Source organism: Rhinichthys klamathensis, unplaced genomic scaffold (genome assembly GCF_029890125.1).
Source record: "Rhinichthys klamathensis goyatoka isolate OS25496 unplaced genomic scaffold, OSU_Roscu_1.1 h1tg000643l_1, whole genome shotgun sequence".
NCBI lineage: Eukaryota > Metazoa > Chordata > Actinopteri > Cypriniformes > Leuciscidae > Rhinichthys > Rhinichthys klamathensis.
In genome coordinates, this window is record NW_026607089.1 from 180,494 (window position 1) to 203,333 (window position 22,840).

The 22,840-nt window shown below is 47.5% G+C and overlaps 1 protein-coding gene across 1 annotated transcript in view; it reads right to left on the reverse strand.

Annotated features, from left to right (window-relative positions):
* Positions 1–22,840, reverse strand: part of LOC130076374 (cilia- and flagella-associated protein 69-like) — a 31,093-nt gene that overhangs the window by 2,083 nt on the left and 6,170 nt on the right. Inside the window, exons 8-17 of the mRNA XM_056241437.1 lie at positions 22,499–22,676; positions 19,479–19,602; positions 16,625–16,673; positions 16,427–16,548; positions 16,013–16,235; positions 15,497–15,661; positions 15,258–15,373; positions 15,062–15,180; positions 6,765–6,846; positions 2,146–2,338 (exon numbers count right to left, since the gene is read on the reverse strand). Coding sequence (XP_056097412.1) covers positions 2,146–2,338; positions 6,765–6,846; positions 15,062–15,180; positions 15,258–15,373; positions 15,497–15,661; positions 16,013–16,235; positions 16,427–16,548; positions 16,625–16,673; positions 19,479–19,602; positions 22,499–22,676 — 1,371 coding nt within the window. The remainder of the gene's footprint in view (positions 1–2,145; positions 2,339–6,764; positions 6,847–15,061; positions 15,181–15,257; positions 15,374–15,496; positions 15,662–16,012; positions 16,236–16,426; positions 16,549–16,624; positions 16,674–19,478; positions 19,603–22,498; positions 22,677–22,840) is intronic.

Here is a 22,840-nt window from a genome sequence, read left to right on the forward strand (position 1 = left end):
GGATCTGTGTAAATGAACACACTGGATCTGTGTAAATGAACGCACTGGATCTGTGTAAATGAACGCACTGGATCTGTGTAAATGAACGCACTGGATCTGTGTAAATGAACGCACTGGATCTTTGTAAATGAACACACTGGATCTGTGTAAATGAACGCACTGGATCTGTGTAAATGAACACACTGGATCTGTGTAAATGAACGCACTGGATCTGTGTAAATGAACACACTGGATCTGTGTAAATGAACACACTGGATCGGTGTAAATGAACGCACTGGATCTGTGTAAATGAACACACTGGATCTGTGTAAATGAACGCACTGGATCGGTGTAAATGAACACACTGGATCGGTGAAAATGAACACACTGGATCGGTGTAAATGAACACACTGGATCTGTGTAAATGAACACACTGGATCTGTGTAAATGAACGCACTGGATCTGTGTAAATGAACACACTGGAATTGTGAAAATGAACACACTGGATCTGTGTAAATGAACACACTGGATCTGTGTAAATGAACACACTGGATCTGTGTAAATGAACACACTGGAATTGTGAAAATGAACACACTGGATCTGTGTAAATGAACACACTGGATCTGTGTAAATGAACGCACTGGATCTGTGTAAATGAACACACTGGATCGGTGTAAATGAACACACTGGATCGGTGTAAATGAACGCACTGGATCGGTGTAAATGAACGCACTGGATCTGTGTAAATGAACACACTGGATCTGTGTAAATGAACGCACTGGATCGGTGTTAATAAACACACTGGATCTGTGTAAATGAACGCACTGGATCGGTGTAAATGAACACACTGGATCTGTGAAATGAACACACTGGATCTGTGTAAATGAACACACTGGATCTGTGTAAATGAACGCACTGGATCTGTGTAAATGAACACACTGGATTGGTGTAAATGAACGCACTGGATCTGTGTAAATGAACACACTGGATCTGTGTAAATGAACACACTGGATCTGTGTAAATGAACACACTGGATCCGTGTAAATGAACGCACTGGATCTGTGTAAATGAACACACTGGATCTGTGTAAATGAACGCACTGGATCGGTGTAAATGAACTCACTGGATCGGTGTAAATGAACGCACTGGATCTGTGTAAATGAACACACTGGATCTGTGTAAATGAACACACTGGATCTGTGTAAATGAACACACTGGATCCGTGTAAATGAACGCACTGGATCTGTGTAAATGAACACACTGGATCTGTGTAAATGAACACACTGGATCTGTGTAAATGAACACACTGGATCTGTGTAAATGAACGCACTGGATCGGTGTAAATGAACACACTGGATCTGTGTAAATGAACACACTGGATCTGTGTAAATGAACGCACTGGGTCGGTGTAAATGAACACACTGGATCGGTGTAAATGAACGCACTGGATCTGTGTAAATGAACGCACTGGATCTGTGTAAATGAACACACTGGATCTGTGTAAATGAACACACTGGATCTGTGTAAATGAACACACTGGATCTGTGTAAATGAACGCACTGGATCTGTGTAAATGAACACACTGGATCGGTGTAAATGAACACACTGGATCTGTGTAAATGAACGCACTGGATCGGTGAAAATGAACGCACTGGATCTGTGTAAATGAACACACTGGATCTGTGTAAATGAACGCACTGGATCGGTGTAAATGAACGTACTGGATCGGTGTAAATGAACGCACTGGATCTGTGTAAATGAACACACTGGATCTGTGTAAATGAACGCACTGGATCTGTGTAAATGAACGCGCTGGATCTGTGTAAATGAACACGCTGGATCTGTGTAAATGAACACACTGGATCTGTGTAAATGAACACACTGTATCTGTGTAAATGAACGCACTGATTTTGTGTAAATGAACGCACTGGATCGGTGTAAATGAACACACTGGATCTGTGTAAATGAACACAACACACTGGATCTGTGTAAATGAACACAACACACTGGATCTGTGTAAATGAACGCACTGGATCTGTGTAAATGAACACAACACACTGGATCTGTGTAAATGAACACATTACACTTGATCTGTGTAAATGAACACACTGGATCTGTGTAAATGAACACACTGACTGACTGACTGACTGACTGATGTGTCCGTACCTGCAATCACCCCGTGCCGGTCTCGTGTTATGCCCGTCTCCTCCTCCTCGCTCCTCCAGATCTGCAACAGGAGCTGCGGCGCAGTGACGTCTCTCTCGCCACGCCAGCACTGCACACGCGTGACGGCCCGCTGACTCTCACACAGCTCCAGCAGAGTCCCGATGAGCGCAATCAGCATGTGTCTGGGGCTCCGCTGCACATCACACATGTGGTCAAACACACGCCAGTCGAACACACGCCAGTTGAACACACGCAACACACGCCACACATGCCAGTACAAGTCAGTCGAACACACGCCAGTCGAACAACACGCCACACGCCAGTCGAACACACACCACACACGCCAGTCGAACACACATGCCAGTCGAACACACGCCAGTCGAACAACACGCCACACGCCAGTCGAACACACGCCACACGCCAGTCGAACACACACCACACACGCCAGTCGAACACACATGCCAGTCAAACACACCCCAGTCGAAACACACGCCACACACAGCAGTCGAACACACGCCAGTCGAACACACGCCACACATGCCAGTCGAGCCACACGCCAGTCGAACACACGCCAGTCGAACACACGCCACACATGCCAGTCGAACACACGCCACACACACCAGTCGAACACACGCCACACACGCCAGTCGAACACACGCCAGTCGAACACAGGCCACACATGCCAGTCGAACACACGCCACACATGCCAGTCGAACACGCCACATATGCCAGTCGAACACACGCCACACACGCCAGTCGAACACACGCCACACATGCCAGTCGAACACACGCCACAAATGCCAGTCGAACACACGCCACACATGCCAGTCGAACACACGCCACACATGCCAGTCGAACACACGCCACACACGCCAGTCGAACACACGCCACACATGCCAGTCAAACACACGCCAGTCGAAACACACGCCAGTCGAACATACGCCACACACACCAGTTGAACACACGCCAGTCGAACACACGCCAGACACACCAGTGGAACACACGCCACACACACCAGTCGAACACACGCCAGTCGAACACACGCCATACACACCAGTCGAACACACGCCACACACACCAGTCGAAACACACACCAGTCGAACACACGCCAGTCGAACACACGCCATACACACCAGTCGAACACACGCCACACACGCCAGTCGAACACACGCCACACATGCCAGTCGAACACACGCCAGTCGAAACACACGCCAGTCGAACATACGCCACACACACCAGTTGAACACACGCCAGTCGAACACACGCCAGACACACCAGTGGAACACACGCCACACACACCAGTCGAACACACGCCAGTCGAACACACGCCATACACACCAGTCGAACACACGCCACACACACCAGTCGAAACACACACCAGTCGAACACACGCCAGTCGAACACACGCCATACACACCAGTCGAACACACGCCACACACACCAGTCGAAACACACACCAGTCGAACACACGCCAGTCGAACACACACGCCATTCGAAACACACGCCAGTCGAAACACACGCCAGTCGAACACACGCCAGTCGAACACACGCCAGTCGAACACACACGCCAGTCGAACACATGCCAGTCGAACACACGCCAGTCGAACACACGCCAGTCGAACACACACGCCAGTCGAACACATGCCAGTCGAACACACGCCACACATGCCAGTCGAACACACGCCACACACACCAGTCGAACACACGCCACACACGCCAGTCGAACACACGCCACACACGCCCATCGAAGACACGCCACACATGCCAGTTGAACACACGCCAGTCGAAACACACGCCAGTCGAAACACACGCCAGTCAAAACATACGCCACACACACCAGTTGAACACACGCCAGTCGAACACACGCCACACACACCAGTGGAACACATGCCACACACACCAGTCGAAAACACGCCAGTCGAACACACGCCACACACACCAGTGGAACACACGCCACACACACCAGTCGAACACACACCAGTCGAACACACGCCAGTCGAACACACGCCAGTCGAACACATGCCAGTCGAACACACACCAGTCGAAACACACGCCAGTCGAACACACGCCATTCGAACACACGCCAGTCGAACACATGCCACACACGCCAGTCGAACACATGCCACACACGCCAGTCGAAACACACACACACGCCAGTCGAAACACACACGCCAGTCGAAACACACACGCCAGTCGAAACACACACGCCAGTCGAACACATGCCACACACGCCAGTCGAAACACACACACACGCCAGTCGAAACACACACGCCAGTCGAAACACACACGCCAGTCGAACACGCACGCCAGTCGAACACGCACGCCAGTCGAACACGCACGCCAGTCGAAACACACACGCCAGTCGAACACACACGCCAGTCGAACACACACGCCAGTCGAACACACACGCCAGTCGAACACGCACGCCAGTCGAAACACACACGCCAGTCGAACACACACGCCAGTCGAACACGCACGCCAGTCGAACACGCACGCCAGTCGAACACGCACGCCAGTCGAAACACACACGCCAGTCGAAACACACACGCCAGTCGAAACACACACGCCAGTCGAACACGCACGCCAGTCGAACACGCACGCCAGTCGAACACGCACGCCAGTCGAACACGCACGCCAGTCGAAACACACACGCCAGTCGAACACACACGCCAGTCGAACACATGCCACACACGCCATTCGAAACACACACCAGTTGAAACACACGCCAGTCTGAACACACGCCAGTTGAACACACGGCAGTCGAAACACACGCCAGTCGAAACACACACACGCCAGTCGAAACACACACACACCAGTCGAAACACACACGCCAGTCGAAACACACACACACGCCAGTCGAAACACACACACGCCAGTCGAAACACACACGCCAGTCGAAACACACACGCCAGTCGAAACACACACGCCAGTCGAAACTAGGGGTGCTCCGATCAGGATTTTTGGGGCCGATCACCGATCGCCGATTACTGGAAGCTGTATCACCCGATACCGATACCGATCACCGATTACAGGGTCTATTTGAAGACTTATTTTTATCATTTACTTATTAAACTATATTTAACAACAATGTACATTAAGTATTACATTTAAGAGAAGACAATGCATAATGAATTGACACCTGTGTATTTATTTGCAAGCAATATGTATTAACATAGCAGCTTGGTTATTGGGAGCAGCTTAGGGCTTGACATACAACTTTCCTGTAGAATATAAAATAAAATTATTAAGACAGAACATCTGAGTCTTTAAATTAAGCTTTAGACTACTTTAAACTAAAAACAGCAACAAAAAAGGCTATAGCCAAAATAATGTTTTGAGTCAGTCAGCCATCAGTTTTTCTAATACACTTAAAGGACCACAGGTAGTAAAGTGCACAGCAACAAAAAAAAACTAGCAACTTCCATATCTGTATCTATAACTTAGCTTTTTCTGGGATGCATTGTCAGATTTTGTGGGCATTAGAGAGGAAGAGAGAGGTAGAGAAACCTTTGTGTGTGTGTGTGTGTGTGTGTGTGTGTGTGTGTGTGTGTGTGTGTGTGTGTGTGTGTGTGTGTGTGTGTGTGTGTGTGTGAAGAACCCTTGCAAAATTATTTTAAACAGATTAAGAAAGCCACCACTACTGGTCACATCTATGGTTAGATTGTTTTTTTTTAGATCCAGTGAAGTCTGTCCCACCATGTAGCTAATATAAATAAATAAAACATCTTCAGTTAACTAGCAGATCATTAATTTAGTTCAATATTAAATAAGAAATCTAGCGCTAAAATGTGTTTTTGAACTCAAGCTGCGCGCTCGTTGCCGCGGCGATCAGTTGCATGGATACAGTGCTCTGTGTCTCGCGCAGTCTTCACTCGCAGTCTTCACTCGGACGCGCGCTTCAATCTATCGCCGCTGCGGACTCTATTCATTCCGGTGTAAACACAAAATAAAACACAAACGTATCCTTGCTTGATATAACTGTAACCGCAGATGAACATATTCAGTTTTGATGAGAGAAAAAAATATGTACGAGTGATTTGACGGACGCACGGGGAGGGGGGGTGTGGGTTGGATACATTTTTGTCATTGGTTGTTGCCTTAAATCTTACCCAGATACAATAGTGCTATTTTCTGATTGGCTATTGTGTAGCTCGACGAACAACACCAGAGGAAACGCGCTTGATTCATGCCGGTTCCACAGTGAGAGCGGCGCGGCCAGAGTTTTGGCCGCTGCGGCATATTAAATATATTACAAATAGTTTTTCAGCGTGAGAAATACAATGTGTGGCAGGAGAGCGTGACAAAAGACCAAAATGAGTGACTGTCACGCTCAATGGTTGACACTTGAGAGCCCTGTTGTAGAATTGCCAGACCGGTGAAGCCATTTTTACCAGGGTGTAAAAAAATTGTCTCGCGAGTTTTGCGTCATCTGATCGGCTTTTCTGGATCGGCCTTTATAGAGACCGCCGATCACACATCCCAAAGCAATTATCGGCCGATTATGATCGGCGACCGATCAATCAGAGCACCCTTATCACGCCAGTCGAAACACACATGCCAGTCGAAACACACACGCCAGTCGAAACACACACGCCAGTCGAACACACAAATGTTTGCACCTGCAGCCGCTGAAGGAGCAGATCAACTCCACCTCCCGCAACAAACATGTCCTCCGTCCCGAAACAGCCCACAACACATGACCTGCACAGAAGAGAAGAAATCATATTTGGCATGAAGTAAATGCGAGGAGCTTTTCCCTGCATTTACAGTGCATCCAGAAAGTATTCACAGCACTTCACTTTTTCCACATTTTGTTATGTTACAGCCTTATTCCAAAATGGATAAAAAAATGTCCAATACTTTGCTCAATACTTTGTTGAAGCACCTTTGGCACCAATTACAGCCTCAAGTCTCTTTGAGTATGATAATACAAGCTTGGCACATCTATTTTTGGGCAGTTTCTCCCATTCTTCTTTGCAGAACCTCTCAAGCTCCATCAGGTTGGATGTGGAGCGTCGGTGCACAGCCATTTTCAGATCTCTCCAGAGATGTTCAATCGGGTTTGAGTCTGGACTCTGGCTGGGTCACTCAAAGACATTCACAGAGCTGTCCCGTAGACACTCCTCTGTTATCTTGGCTGTGTGCTGAGGGTCGTTTGTTATCTTGGCTGTGTGCTTAGGGTCATTGTCCTGTTGGAAGATGAACCGTCACCCCAGTCTGAGGTCCAGAGCTCTGGAGCAGGTTTTCATCAAGGATGTCTACATTTATTTTTCCCTCGATCCTGACGAGTCTCCCAGTCCTTCATCTTTCCCTTGATCCTGACGAGTCTCCCAGTTCCTCATCTTTTCCTCGACCCTGACAAGTCTCCCAGTTCCTCATCTTTTCCTCGACCTTGACGAGTCTCCCAGTCCTTCATCTTTCCCTTGATCCTGACGAGTCTTCCAGTTCCTCATCTTTCCCTCGATCCTGACTAGTCTCCCAGTTCCTCATCTTTCCCTCGATTCTGACGAGTCTCCCAGTTCCTCATCTTTCCCTCGATCCTGACGAGTCTCCCAGTTCCTCATCTTTCCCTTGATCCTGACTAGTCTCCCAGTTCCTCATCTTTCCCTCGATCCTGACGAGTCTTCCAGTTCCTCATCTTTCCCTCGATCCTGACTAGTCTCCCAGTTCCTCATCTTTCCCTCGATCCTGACGAGTCTCCCAGTTCCTCATCTTTCCCTTCGATCCTGACGAGTCTCCCAGTTCCTCATCTTTCCCTTGATCCTGACTAGTCTCCCAGTTCCTCATCTTTCCCTCGATCCTGACGAGTCTTCCAGTTCCTCATCTTTCCCTCGATCCTGACTAGTCTCCCAGTTCCTCATCTTTCCCTCGATCCTGACGAGTCTCCCAGTTCCTCATCTTTCCCTTGATCCTGACGAGTCTCCCAGTTCCTCATCTTTCCCTCGATCCTGACGAGTCTTCCAGTTCCTCATCTTTCCCTCGATCCTGACTAGTCTCCCAGTTCCTCATCTTTCCCTCGATCCTGACTAGTCTCCCAGTTCCTCATCTTTTCCTCGATCCTGACGAGTCTCCCAGTTCCTCATCTTTCCCTCGATCCTGACGAGTCTCCCAGTCCCTCATCTTTCCCTTGATCCTGACGAGTCTCCCAGATCCTCATCTTTCCCTCGACCCTGACGAGTCTCCCAGTTCCTCATCTTTTCCTTGACCCTGACGAGTCTCTCAGTTCCTCATCTTTCCCTCGACCCTGACGAGTCTCCCAGTTCCTCATCTTTTCCTCGACCTTGACGAGTCTCCCAGTTCCTCATCTTTCCCTCGATCCTGACGAGTCTCCCAGTTCCTGCGCTGAAAAATACCCCCACAGCTGATGCTGCTTCACTGTAGGGATGGTATTGGCCAGTTGATGAGTGGTGTCTGTTTCCTCTAGACATGACGCTTGCCAGGCCAAAAGAGTTCAGGCCAACATTCAGGCCAGACTTTGTTTCATCAGACCAGAGAATTTTGTTTCTCATGGTCTGAGAGTCCTTCAGGTGCCTTTGGTCTGATTGGTGGAGAGCTGAAGAGATGGTGGTTCTTCTGGAAGGTTCTCAGGTCTGATTGGTGGAGAGCTGCAGAGATGGTTGTTTTTCTGGAAGGTTCTCAGGCCTAATTGGTGGAGAGCTGCAGAGATGGTTGTTCTTCTGGAAGGTTCTCAGGCCTGATTGGTGGAGAGCTGGAGAGATGGTTGTTCTTCTGGAAGGTTCTCAGGCCTGATTGGTGGAGAGCTGCAGAGATGGTTGTTCTTCTGGAAGGTTCTCAGGCCTGATTGGTGGAGAGCTGGAGAGATGGTTGTTCTTCTGGAAGGTTCTCAGGCCTGATTGGTGGAGAGCTGCAGAGATGGTTGTTCTTCTGGAAGGTTCTCAGGTCTAATTGGTGGAGAGCTGCAGAGATGGTGTTTCTTCTGGAAGGTTCTCGGGCCTGATTGGTGGAGAGCTGCAGAGATGGTTGTTCTTCTGGAAGATTCTCAGGCCTAATTGGTGGAGAGCTGCAGAGATGGTTGTTCTTCTGGAAGGTTCTCAGGCCTAATTGGTGGAGAGCTGCAGAGATGGTTGTTCTTCTGGAAGATTCTCAGGCCTGATTGGTGGAGAGCTGGAGAGATGGTTGTTCTTCTGGAAGGTTCTCGGGCCTGATTGGTGGAGAGCTGCAGAGATGGTGGTTCTTCTGGAAGGTTCTCAGGCCTGATTGGTGGAGAGCTGGAGAGATGGTTGTTCTTCTGGAAGGTTCTCAGGCCTGATTGGTGGAGAGCTGGAGAGATGGTTGTTCTTCTGGTGATGGTGTTTCTTCTATTATTTAATAGCGTAATTTCCTGCTATTAAATTCAGATAAAACGGAGGTATTACTTATTGGTCCAAAAAACTACACACAAAACCTCTTACAATACGACTTTAATATAGAAGGATGCCCTGTTACTTTTTCCACTACAGTAAAAGACCTGGGTGTTATACTAGACCGCAACTTGTCTTTCGAAAATCATATTTCATCTGTTACAAGAACAGCCTTTTTCCACCTTAGAAACATTGCTAAATTACGTAACATGCTATCTGTTTCTGATGCAGAAAAGTTAGTTCATGCATTCATGACCTCGAGACTAGATTACTGTAATGCTTTATTAGCTGGTTGTCCTGCATCCTCAATAAACAAGCTACAGTTAGTGCAAAATGCAGCCGCTAGAGTTCTTACTAGATCAAGAAAATATGATCATATAACACCGATTTTATCATCTCTGCACTGGTTACCTATTAAGTTCCGTATCAATTACAAAGTACTACTACTGACCTATAAAGCCCTTAATGGTTTAGCTCCTATGTACTTAACGGACCTTCTTTCGCCCTACAATCCACCGCGTTCTCTAAGATCACTAAATTCAAGGCTTCTGGTCATTCCTAGGATATCGAAGTCCACGAAAGGAGGGAGGGCATTCTCGCATTTAGCTCCAAAACTCTGGAATAGCCTTCCCGATACGGTCCGATGCTCTGACTCGCTGACACAGTTTAAAACTAGACTAAAGACGTGTCTCTTTAGTCAAGCATTCACATAATGCTTACCTTTTAGTCCTCTGCTATGCCATACGGAACCGTTTGCCACTGAAACTGCTTAACGCACCAGTGGGGCTCGACAGCCTTATAGACAAACGGGTCGGTCCGTATGGTTGCGGAGAGTTTGGGTTACGGAGAGTTGTGAGATTATGGTTTTCTAACACCTACTCCCGTGTAATGGAAATCATTATGAACATCAGCTATGCTAATTATTTCCCATCTGCCTTTCTGCTGTTATCTCGGGACGCTTGTCCCGAGAAAAATGGCGTTCGTAGGCTCCAGTTTGGTATCCTGCCTCTCACGGGGATTTCGGATGCCTCAACGCCTGTGATGAGAAGACCAACGCCTGTGAAGAGACGACTCAACGCCTGCGAAGAGACGACTCAACGCCGGCGATATGTTATCCCCTAAATATTACATGATTAACTAAATGTATTTTTTCCAGGTACTCTCTGATATGGACTTACTGTAAAGCTATGATTGTTAGCCAGAGGAGAACTGGCCCCTGACTAGCCTGGGTTCTCCCAAGGTTTTTTTCTCCATCCAATCTGATGGAGTTTTGGTTCCTTGCCACTGTCGCCTTGCTTTTGGCTTGCTTAGTTGGGGATATTTAATATTCAACAATATTATTGAACTGTGTTGTACTACTTTCATGTTATCACTGTGAAGCTGCTTTGATGCAATCTGTATTGTGAAAAGCGCTATATAAATAAATGTGACTTGACTTGACTTGACTTCTGGAAGGTTCTCGGGCCTGATTGGTGGAGAGCTGCAGAGATGGTTGTTCTTCTGGAAGATTCTCAGGCCTGATTGGTGGAGAGCTGGAGAGATGGTTGTTCTTCTGGAAGGTTCTCGGGCCTGATAGGTGGAGAGCTGCAGAGATGGTGGTTCTTCTGGAAGGTTCTCAGGCCTGATTGGTGGAGAGCTGGAGAGATGGTTGTTCTTCTGGAAGGTTCTCAGGCCTGATTGGTGGAGAGCTGGAGAGATGGTTGTTCTTCTGGAAGGTTCTCAGGCCTGATTGGTGGAGAGCTGCAGATATGGTTGTTCTTCTGGAAGGTTCTCAGGTCTAATTGGTGGAGAGCTGCAGAGATGGTTGTTCTTCTGGAAGGTTCTCGGGCCTGATTGGTGGAGAGCTGCAGAGATGGTTGTTCTTCTGGAAGGTTCTCAGGCCTAATTGGTGGAGAGCTGCAGAGATGGTTGTTCTTCTGGAAGGTTCTTGGGCCTGATTGGCGGAGAGCTGCAGAGATGGTTGGTCTTCTGGAAGGTTCTCGGGCCTGATTGGTGGAGAGCTGGAGAGATGGTTGTTCTTCTGGAAGGTTCTCAGGTCCGATTGGTGGAGAGCTGCAGAGATGGTTGTTCTTCTGGAAGGTTCTCAGGTCCGATTGGTGGAGAGCTGCAGACATGGTTGTTCTTCTGGAAGGTTCTCAGGTCCGATTGGTGGAGAGCTGCAGAGATGGTTGTTATTCTGGAAGGTTCTCGGGCCTGATTGGTGGAGAGCTGCAGAGATGGTTGTTCTTCTGGATGGTTGTTCTTCTGGAAGGTTCTCGGGCCTGATTGGCGGAGTTCTGCGGGCCTGATTGGTGGAGAGCTGCAGAGATGGTTGTTCTTCTCGAAGGTTCTCAGGCCTAATTGGTGGAGAGCTGCAGAGATGGTTGTCATTCTGGAAGGTTCTCAGGCCTGATTGGTGGAGAGCTGCAGAGATGGTTGTTCTTCTGGAAGGTTCTCGGGCCTGATTGGTGGAGAGCTGCAGAGATGGTTGTTCTTCTGGAAGGTTCTCAGGCCTGATTGGTGGAGAGCTGGAGAGATGGTTGTTCTTCTGGAAGGTTCTCAGGCCTGATTGGTGGAGAGCTGCAGAGATGGTGGTTCTTTTGGAAGGTTCTCAGGCCTGATTGGTGGAGTTCTGCAGAGATGGTTGTTCTTCTGGAAGGTTCTCAGGCCTGATTGGTGGAGTTCTGCAGAGATGGTTGTTCTTCTGGAAGGTTCTCGGCCCTGATTGGTGGAGAGCTGCAGAGATGGTTGTTCTTCTGGAAGGTTCTCGGGCCTGATTGGTGGAGTTCTGCGGGCCTGATTGGTGGAGAGCTGTAGAGATGGTTGTTCTTCTGGAAGGTTCTCGGGCCTGATTGGTGGAGTTCTGCGGGCCTGATTGGTGGAGAGCTGTAGAGATGGTTGTTCTTCTGGAACGTTCTCAGGCCTGATTAGTGGAGAGCTGCAGAGATGGTTGTTATTCTAGAGCAGGGGTTCTCAAAGTTTTGATAGGTGAGGGCCAATTTAGGAACCCAACATTGAACTGAGGGCCGCCAAAGGGGCGGGGGAGAAAACGAAGAAAAAAAAACTGAAAAGAAAATTATTTTAAGGACCAGGTTACATTAGTTGCAATAAACACATTTTAATTCATAACTGAGGCTAAACCTGGCAAAACTTGTGAAAATTTTTGGGGGGGGGAGAGAAAGAAACTTTTAAAATAGAAGCTTACCAAACAAGTCATCATCATCATTCATATCTATCATTGCTTGTCAGTCGCGTTTCCATTATTGCAGATTTGCATATTATTATCTATCTTTTTTAACCCGTAACTGAAAAACGAAAAATAAACGGTTGTTGTCTTTTTAAAACGCAAAGTTGAACACAATTTTAATTTGAACTGGCTACACCAACTGCTGCGCAAAAAAAGTAAATATCGACAGACTTTTTCAGATTTTTGTTTAAATGACTTTTTGCCCCTTTATTAAACATTTTAAATATTCACAAATTAATATGGAAAACATGTCGATTTTACTGGTTTTCTAAGGCCAAATTAGAACCTGGAATTTATATTTTTCCCGCAGTGATGAATGAGAAGAGCCATATGGCCTGTGTCTGATCTAGCCTGATTTATAGGTGAGTTATAGGCTCATGATAATAAATGCGTCTGAAAAAAACAGCGAGGCATTTTAATTGTTTATTAATAAACTATTGTTTTCTAAGTGTCGGCTAAAAACATATCTCCATCTCCGCTGTTAAGCAGATGCGCTTTTAGAGAGAAATCCACCTTTCATACGGATTACATAATCAGGTATTTGCTTTCGATTCGAGTTTGTTTGTTTAAAAGTGCACATTTTAAGCTTTAGCCTACGGCTATATTTTGTTTCAGTTCTCGCGCTCCAGTTCACGGAGATCATGAAAGCGCGTAGTAGCCTAGGCTACTGATTGTTTTATTTTATTTTACAAAAGCACGTTTTCTTGTTATGAGTTTACACAAATAAAAGTAGTTGCGAATAATGCATTATTATTTTCTGTATGACCAGAAATGATAGACTAGTTTAAGTTGTTTCCACTGTTGATAGGAAAATGCAAGTGTTCGCGCCCGCGAACATTTTGAAAGGTATGGAAACGCGGCTATTAATAAGCTTGACATTGTTAAGATTATTATTAAGTCACGTTGAATATTGATTACTTGGTTAACATACCCTTTTAAATTGCAATGGGATTTGTGGTGCTGGTTTCGGTTGGCCACGATTCCTATTCCTGTGTAGACAACCTGTTCCTGGTGGCCTTGGGAGTGAGGTCAAGTGCGATCGGTCGGTCGGACCATGTAATTACCGCTTATGCCTATAGATGCCGCTAAACACCACTAAACGGAGATATTCATTTTTTCAAAGCAATAGTTTTAACAGTTTTACAAATGTTAATACGAAATGTTTCGGTGGGCCGCCATTGGCCCGCGGGCCGCACTTTGAGAACCTATGTTCTAGAGGGTTCTCGGGCCTGATTGGTGGAGAGCTGCAGAGATGGTTGTTCTTCTGGAAGGTTCTCAGGCCTGATTGGTGGAGAGCTGCAGAGATGGTTGTTCTTCTGCAAGGTTTTCCTCTCTCCACAGAGAGAGCTCTGCCAGAGTGACCATTGGGTTCTTGGTCTCCTGCCTGACTGAGGCCCTTCTCCCCCGATCGCTCAGCTCTTTTGAAAAACTCTTTTGTTCCCATTTCTATTGGACTTTTGCATGAGAAGGACAAAGGCCTATGATTGTCTCTGGTTTGGAATGATTACTTAACAGTATCTATTGCTCTATATTATAACTTTTATTCAGATTGATCCATTCTGTGATTGATTTAGATTTTTTTTTTTTAATTGTATTTCTTTTTTCTTTTTAATGTCTTATTCTTATTCTGGAAATGCAGCATACACTGTGCCCAAGACAAATTTCCCTAAGGGGACAATAATAAAGTATACAGTATACAGCTCTAGGAAGAGTCCTGGGGGTTCCACACTTCTTCCGTTTATGGATGATGGAGGCCACTGTGCTCATGGGGACCTTCAATGCTGCAGAAATGTTTCTGCACCCTTTCCCAGATCTGTGGCTCGATACAATCCTGTCTCGGAGGTCTACAGACAATGCCTTGGACTTCATGGCTTGGTTTGTGCTCTGACATACACTGTTAACTGTTGGACCTTATATAGACAGGTGTGTGCCTTTCCAAATCATGTCCAATCAACTGAATTTACCACAGGTGGACTCCAATCCAGTTGTAGAAACATCTCAAGGATGATCAGTGGAACCAGGATGCACTTGAGCTAAATTTTGAGTGTCATGGCAAAGGCTGTGAATACTTATGTATATGTGATTTTTTCGTTTTTTTATTTTTAATAAATTTGAAACAGATTTTAAACTAATTTCTTTCACGTTGTCATTATGGGGTATTGTTTGTAGAATTTTGAGGAAAATAATTAATTTAATCTATTTTGGAATAATGCTGTAACATAACAAAATGTGGAAAAAGTGAAGCGCTGTAAATACTTTCCGGATGTGGAAAACCTTCATCTCGCATTCACAGCGAGTTTCCCACAGAGAAATAGAACACGCGTCTCACCAAACGCAGTCAACGGTGGACAGCAGCAGTTTATTATGACCCAAACCGCTGTAGATCAGAGCAGCGTCCAAACTCAAATACTGAATCAGCATCTCCACACCGTCACTGCCGAACAACTCCTGAACACAGAGGTGTACTCGTTTAACCAGTGCTAGTTAAGTCTTCTCGATCGTATCATCTGTATGATGTGTCTCACCTTCCTGTGCATGTCTCCCTCACAGAGGTCAGACAGAATGAACTGGGAGTCGATCTGAATCTCCAGAGACACGGCATCCTCGGCTTCCGGTCTCCCTATGAACCAGCGCAGCACCCCTAACACACACACACACACACACACACAGAGTTAGTCTTCAGTATTTCAGCAGTGAGCGCTGTGATACGCCACACACACTCTCTCTCTCACACACACACACACACACACACACACACACTCACCCAGAAGCTGCCCGATCGCCCCCTGATCGCACAGATCCTGCCGGAGCGCCTCGAGGTCCAGGGAAACCACGGATCTGAGCACTCGGACACAGTACCTCATCTGGGCCTTCTTCCCGCCCCGCCCACCGCTGCCATGGAAACTGTGGCCCCGCCCACTGAAGGAGTCTGACCACAGAACCATGAAGAGACCGATCAGCACAAAGTACATCTTTCCAGTATCTGTACTGAATCAGAGTATTTATAATCATCGAAACAGGAACTACACGGCCCGTTCGAGCCAGACTGGGGAGATAGGTGCTGTAATAATGTAAAATATGTGAAAAATAATGTGTTTTTTGAACAATCAAGCATGAAAGCATATTCCAGTACACCTTAAAACAAAATCAAGAGTTTGTAAAAGGGCATAAAGGACCCCTAATGTGGATATAGATAGTGGATATAGATAGTGGATGTAGATAGTGGATGTAGATAGTGGATATAGATAGTGGATACATAGCTTATATAGTGTGCTGGCACCTTCCTGAAGACACCAGTCGAGCAGCAGCAGCAGGAGTGTGTTCCCCTGACACGTCATGTAGTCGTCCAGCATCAGCGGAGCCAGAGAGATCAGACACGCTAACGCCTGCAGCTGCAGCTCCTCCTGCTGGCCGGGGGTCCAACTGCACCTGCTCCGGGGCTCCGGGGCCCGGGGCTTAATCAGGAGCATCAGGCCCAGCATCACCCGGCCCTCCCTAAACAGCTGCTCTCACACACACACACACACACACACACACACACACACATATCAGGCCCAGCATCACCCGGCCCTCCTTAAACAGCTGGTCACCACACACACACAGTCAGTTTCAAGAGCTGTTGTGTGTGTGAGCTGTTGTGTGTGTGAGAGCTGTTGTGTGTGTGTGAGCGTGTGTGTGTGTGTGTGTGTGTCACCTGCAGGGCAGCCAGATCTCTCGACAGGACGACGATCACATTCAACAAGAGCTTCTTCATCTCGAAGTCCTCGTGGTTGAAGGACAGCTTGAGGTTTCGCACCAGAGGATTGTGACTCTTCACTGAGAAACACAGTCACAGATCTTCATTCGAGGTCACAGAGATGAACAAACGCTAATGAAAAACACCAATACTTACGCTCAGGGAACGTGACAAACAGCGTGAGATGCTTGACAAACCCGCTCTCCTGAAACAAACAGAGAACTCGTGAGGAAGAGCGAGAGGCTCGTGGAGAAGAGCGAGAGGCTCGTGGAGAAGAGCGAGAGGCTCGTGAGGAAGAGCGAAAGGCTCGTGAGGAAGAGCGAGAGGCTCGTGGCGAAAAGCGAGAGGCTCGTGGCGAAAAGCGCGAGGCTCGTGAGGAAGAGCGAGAGGCTCGTGAGGAAGAGCGAGAGGCTCGTGGGGAAGAGCGAGAGGCTCGTGGTGAAGCGCGAGAGGCTCGTGAGGAAGAGCGAGAGGCTCGTGAGGAAGAGCGAGAGGCTCGTGAGGAAGAGCGAGAGGCTCGTGAGGAAGAGCGAGAGGCTCGTGAGGAAGAGCGAGAGGCTCGTGGGGAAGAGCGAGAGGCTCGTGAGGAAGAGCGAGAGGCTCGTGGCGAAGAGCGAGAGGCTCGTGAGGAAGAGCGAGAGGCTCGTGAGGAAGAGCGAGAGGCTCGTGGGGAAGAGCGAGAGGCTCGTGGTGAAGCGCGAGAGGCTCGTGAGGAAGAGCGAGAGGCTCGTGAGGAAGAGCGAGAGGCTCGTGAGGAAGAGCGAGAGGCTCGTGAGGAAGAGCGAGAGGCTCGTGAGGAAGAGCGAGAGGCTCGTGGGGAAGAGCGAGAGGCTCGTGGAGAAGAGCGAGAGGCTCGTGGGGAAGAGCGAGAGGCTCGTGAGGAAGAGCGAAAGGCTCGTGAGGAAGAGCGAGAGGCTCGTGGCGAAGAGCGAGAGGCTCGTGAGGAAGAGCGAGAGGCTCGTGGAGAAGAGCGAGAGGCTCGTGAGGAAGAGCGAGAGGCTCGTGGGGAAGAGCGAGAGGCTCGTGGGGAAGAGCGAGAGGTTCGTGGGGAAGAGCGAGAGGCTCGTGGTGAAGCGCGAGAGGCTCGTGAGGAAGAGCGAGAGGCTCGTGAGGAAGAGCGAGAGGCTCGTGAGGAAGAGCGAGAGGCTCGTGAGGAAGAGCGAGAGGCTCGTGGGGAAGAGCGAGAGGCTCGTGGGGAAGAGCGAGAGGCTCGTGAGGAAGAGCGAGAGGCTCGTGAGGAAGAGCGATAAGCTCGTGGAGAAGAGCGAGAGGCTCGTGGAGAAGAGCGAGAGGCTCGTGAGGAAGAGCGAGAGGCTCGTGAGGAAGAGCGAGAAGCTCGTGGAGAAGAGCGAGAGGCTCGTGGAGAAGAGCGAGAGGCTCGTGAGGAAGAGCGAGAGGCTCGTGGGGAAGAGCGAGAAGCTCGTGGAGAAGAGCGAGAGGCTCGTGAGGAAGAGCGAGAAGCTCGTGGAGAAGAGCGAGAAGCTCGTGGAGAAGAGCGAGAGGCTCGTGAGTAAGAGCGAGAGGCTCGTGAGGAAGAGCGAGAGGCTCGTGGAGAAGAGCGAGAAGAGCGAGAGGCTCGTGGAGAAGAGCGAGAAGAGCGAGAGGCTCGTGAGGAAGAGCGAGAGGCTCGTGGGGAAGAGCGAGAGGCTCGTGAGGAAGAGCGAGAGGCTCGTGAGGAAGAGCGAGAAGCTCGTGGCGAAGAGCGAAAAGCTCGTGGAGAAGAGCGAGAGGCTCGTGAGGAAGAGCGAGAAGCTCGTGGAGAAGAGCGAGAAGCTCGTGGAGAAGAGCGAGAAGCTCGTGGAGAAGAGCGAGAAGCTCGTGGAGAAGAGCGAGAAGCTCGTGGAGAAGAGCGAGAAGCTCGTGGAGAAGAGCGAGAGGCTCGTGGGGAAGAGCGAGAGGCTCGTGAGGAAGAGCGAGAAGCTCGTGGAGAAGAGCGAGAAGCTCGTGGAGAAGAGCGAGAGGCTCGTGAGGAAGAGCGAGAGGCTCGTGAGGAAGAGCGAGAAGCTCGTGGAGAAGAGCGAGAGGCTCGTGAGGAAGAGCGAGAGGCTCGTGAGGAAGAGCGAGAGGCTCGTGAGGAAGAGCGAGAGGCTCGTGGAGAAGAGCGAGAAGAGCGAGAGGCTCGTGGGGAAGAGCGAGAGGCTCGTGAGGAAGAGCGAGAGGCTCGTGGAGAAGAGCGAGAGGCTCGTGGCGAAGAGCGAGAGGCTCGTGGAGAAGAGCGAGAGGGTCGTGGGGAAGAGCGAGAGGCTCGTGAGGAAGAGCGAGAAGCTCGTGGAGAAGAGCGAGAGGCTCGTGGAGAAGAGCGAGAGGCTCGTGAGGAAGAGCGAGAGGCTCGTGGGGAAGAGCGAGAGGCTCGTGGAGAAGAGCGAGAGGCTCGTGAGGAAGAGCGAGAGGCTCGTGAGGAAGAGCGAGAAGCTCGTGGGGAAGAGCGAGAGGCTCGTGAGTAAGAGCGAGAGGCTCGTGAGGAAGAGCGAGAGGCTCGTGGGGAAGAGCGAGAGGCTCGTGGAGAAGAGCGAGAGGCTCGTGGCGAAGAGCGAGAGGCTCGTGAGGAAGAGCGAGAGGCTCGTGGAGAAGAGCGAGAGGCTCGTGGAGAAGAGCGAGAGGCTCGTGGGGAAGAGCGAGAGGCTCGTGGAGAAGAGCGAGAGGCTCGTGAGGAAGAGCGGGAGGCTCGTGAGGAAGAGCGAGAGGCTCGTGAGGAAGAGCGAGAGGCTCGTGAGGAAGAGCGAGAGGCTCGTGGGGAAGAGCGAGAGGCTCGTGAGTAAGAGCGAGAGGCTCGTGAGGAAGAGCGAGAGGCTCGTGAGGAAGAGCGAGAGGCTTGTGAGGAAGAGCGAGAGGCTCGTGAGGAAGAGCGAGAGGCTCGTGAGGAAGAGCGAGAGGCTCGTGGGGAAGAGCTAGAGGCTCGTGGGGAAGAGCGAGAGGCTCGTGGGGAAGAGCGAGAGGCTCGTGGAGAAGAGCGAGAGGCTCGTGGAGAAGAGCGTGAGGCTTGTGGAGTTTACGAGGACGATGGACTCACGATCAGAGGAGCGCTCGGGTTCGATGCGATCAGAGACAGCAACACTAGCAGGTCGTTCCTCAGCTGACGATCATAATGCCGGAAACCGTTGAGAAGCTGATGGAGAAATGCTTCCTTCAAAGATCTGCCATGCAGAACAGAAAACACAGGATCGTTTAGAGGCAGCGTTCAGATACTCATGTGCTCATTAAAGGGATAGTTCGCCCAAAAATTAAAATTAGCCCATGATTTACTCGCCCTCAAGTCATCCTAGGTGTATATGACATTCTTCTCTCAGACGAATACAATCAGAGTTATATTAAAAATGTCCTGGCTCTTCCAAACTTTATAATGGCAGTGAACGTCCATAAAGTGCATCTATTCATTATAAAAGTGCATCTATCCATCATAAAAGTGCATCCATCCATCATAAAAGTGCATCTATCCATCATAAAAGTCCATCTATCCATCATAAAAGTGCATCTGTCCATCATTAAAGTGCATCTATCCATCATTAAAGTGCATCTATCCATCATAATAGTGCATCTATCCATCATCAAAGTGCATCTATCCATCATTAAAGTGCATCTATCCATCATAAAAGTGCATCTATCCATCAAAGTGCATCTATCCATCATTAAAGTGCATCTGTCCATCATTAAAATGCATCCATCCATCATTAAAGTGCATCTATCCATCATTAAAATGCATCCATCCATCATTAAAGTGCATCTATCCATCATAAAAGTGCATCTATCCATCATCAAAGTGCATCTATCCATCATCAAAGTGCATCTATCCATCATTAAAGTGCATCTATCCATCATTAAAGTGCATCTATCCATCATAAAAGTGCGTCTATCCATCATTAAAGTGCATCTATCCATCATTAAAGTGCATCTATCCATCATAAAAGTGCATCTATCCATCATAAAAGTGCATCTATCCATCATTAAAGTGCGTCTATCCATCATTAAAGTGCATCTATCCATCATTAAAGTGCATCTATCCATCATTAAAGTGCATCTATCCATCATTAAAGTGCATCTATCCATCATAAAAGTGCATCTATCCATCATAAAAGTGGATCTATCCATCATTAAAGTGCATCTATCCATCATCAAAGTGCATCTATCCATCATTAAAGTGCATCTATCCATCATAAAAGTGCATCTATCCATCATAAAAGTGCATCCATCCATCATAAAAGTGCATCTATCCATCAAAGTGCATCTATCCATCATAAAAGTGCATCTATCCATCAAAGTGCATCTGTCCATCATAAAAGTGCATCTATCCATCATAAAAGTGCATCTATCCATCAAAGTGCATCTATCCATCATAAAAGTGCATCTATCCATCATAAAAGTGCATCTATCCATCAAAGTGCATCTATCCATCATAAAAGTGCATCTATCCATCATAAAAGTGCATCTATCCATCATTAAAGTGCGTCTATCCATCATTAAAGTGCATCTATCCATCATTAAAGTGCATCTATCCATCATTAAAGTGCATCTATCCATCATTAAAGTGCATCTATCCATCATAAAAGTGCATCTATCCATCATAAAAGTGGATCTATCCATCATTAAAGTGCATCTATCCATCATCAAAGTGCATCTATCCATCATTAAAGTGCATCTATCCATCATAAAAGTGCATCTATCCATCAAAGTGCATCTATCCATCATAAAAGTGCATCTATCCATCATAAAAGTGCATCTATCCATCATTAAAGTGCGTCTATCCATCATTAAAGTGCATCTATCCATCATTAAAGTGCATCTATCCATCATTAAAGTGCATCTATCCATCATTAAAGTGCATCTATCCATCATAAAAGTGCATCTATCCATCATAAAAGTGGATCTATCCATCATTAAAGTGCATCTATCCATCATCAAAGTGCATCTATCCATCATCAAAGTGCATCTATCCATCATAAAAGTGCATCTATCCATCATAAAAGTGCATCTATCCATCATAAAAGTGCATCCATCCATCATAAAAGTGCATCTATCCATCAAAGTGCATCTATCCATCATAAAAGTGCATCTATCCATCATAAAAGTGCATCTATCCATCATAAAAGTGCATCCATCCATCATAAAAGTGCATCTATCCATCAAAGTGCATCTATCCATCATAAAAGTGCATCTATCCATCAAAGTGCATCTGTCCATCATAAAAGTGCATCTATCCATCAAAGTGCATCTATCCATCAAAGTGCATCTATCCATCATAAAAGTGCATCTATCCATCATAAAAGTGCATCTATCCATCATTAAAGTGCATCTTACATGCACTTTTATGATGGATAGATGCACTTTAATGATGGATAGATGCACTTTGATGATGGATAGATGCACTTTTATGATGGATAGATGCACTTTTATGATGGATAGATGCACTTTTATGATGGATAGATGCACTTTTATGATGGATAGATGCACTTTAATGATGGATAGATGCACTTTTATGATGGATAGATGCACTTTGATGATGGATAGATGCACTTTAATGATGGATAGATGCACTTTAATGATGGATAGATGCATTTTGATGATGGATAGATGCACTTTTATGATGGATGCACTTTATGGACTTCAAAACAGAAACAGCCATTCACTGCCATTATAAAGCTGGAAAGTATTCGTCTGAATGAAGCATGTCATATACACCTAGGATGACTTGAGGGTGAGTAAATCATGAGGTAATTTTCCTTTTTGGGTGAACTATCCCTTTCATATCTGACCTTGACCTGCCTAGAGAAAGTTTATGCTCAGCTCATACTCAACCCAAAATCAAAAGGAAAAAACATTAGAAAAAGAGGCATTTTCATGATAATTAAATTTTTACAGCACACCATGAACTCCCTATTACTGTAAAGCCAAATAACTCACACTTTTAATTGATGCTGGTTGAAAATCATTGTATTACAGTCATTTAGTTTCTGTGTATTTGTGCTGTTACGTTGATGAACATTAATCGCCCTTCAGTAACTCTTGATGAAGGTTGATCATGTGATATTGACTCACGCGATGCAGTCGGTGTTGCTGAGCTGGGCCGTCAGCTCTTCCCGAGAGCCGTTCTCCAGGAGGTTCCACAGGATCTCCGAGCAGCGGAACAGAACCGGTCCGGTCGGGTCACACTCACTCATGTGGAAGCAGATCTTCTGCGCAGCCCGAGCTCTCAGCATTACTCTACAGTTCCCCTCTGAGAACACAAACACACACACACACACACACACACCAGCACGTGTTTCATTCAGGTTTCAGATCTACAGGTCTCTGGTGTGTGTGTGTGTTCTACAGGTCTCTGGTGTGTGTGTGTGTTCTACAGGTCTCTGGTGTGTGTGTGTGTGTGTGTGTGTGTGTGTT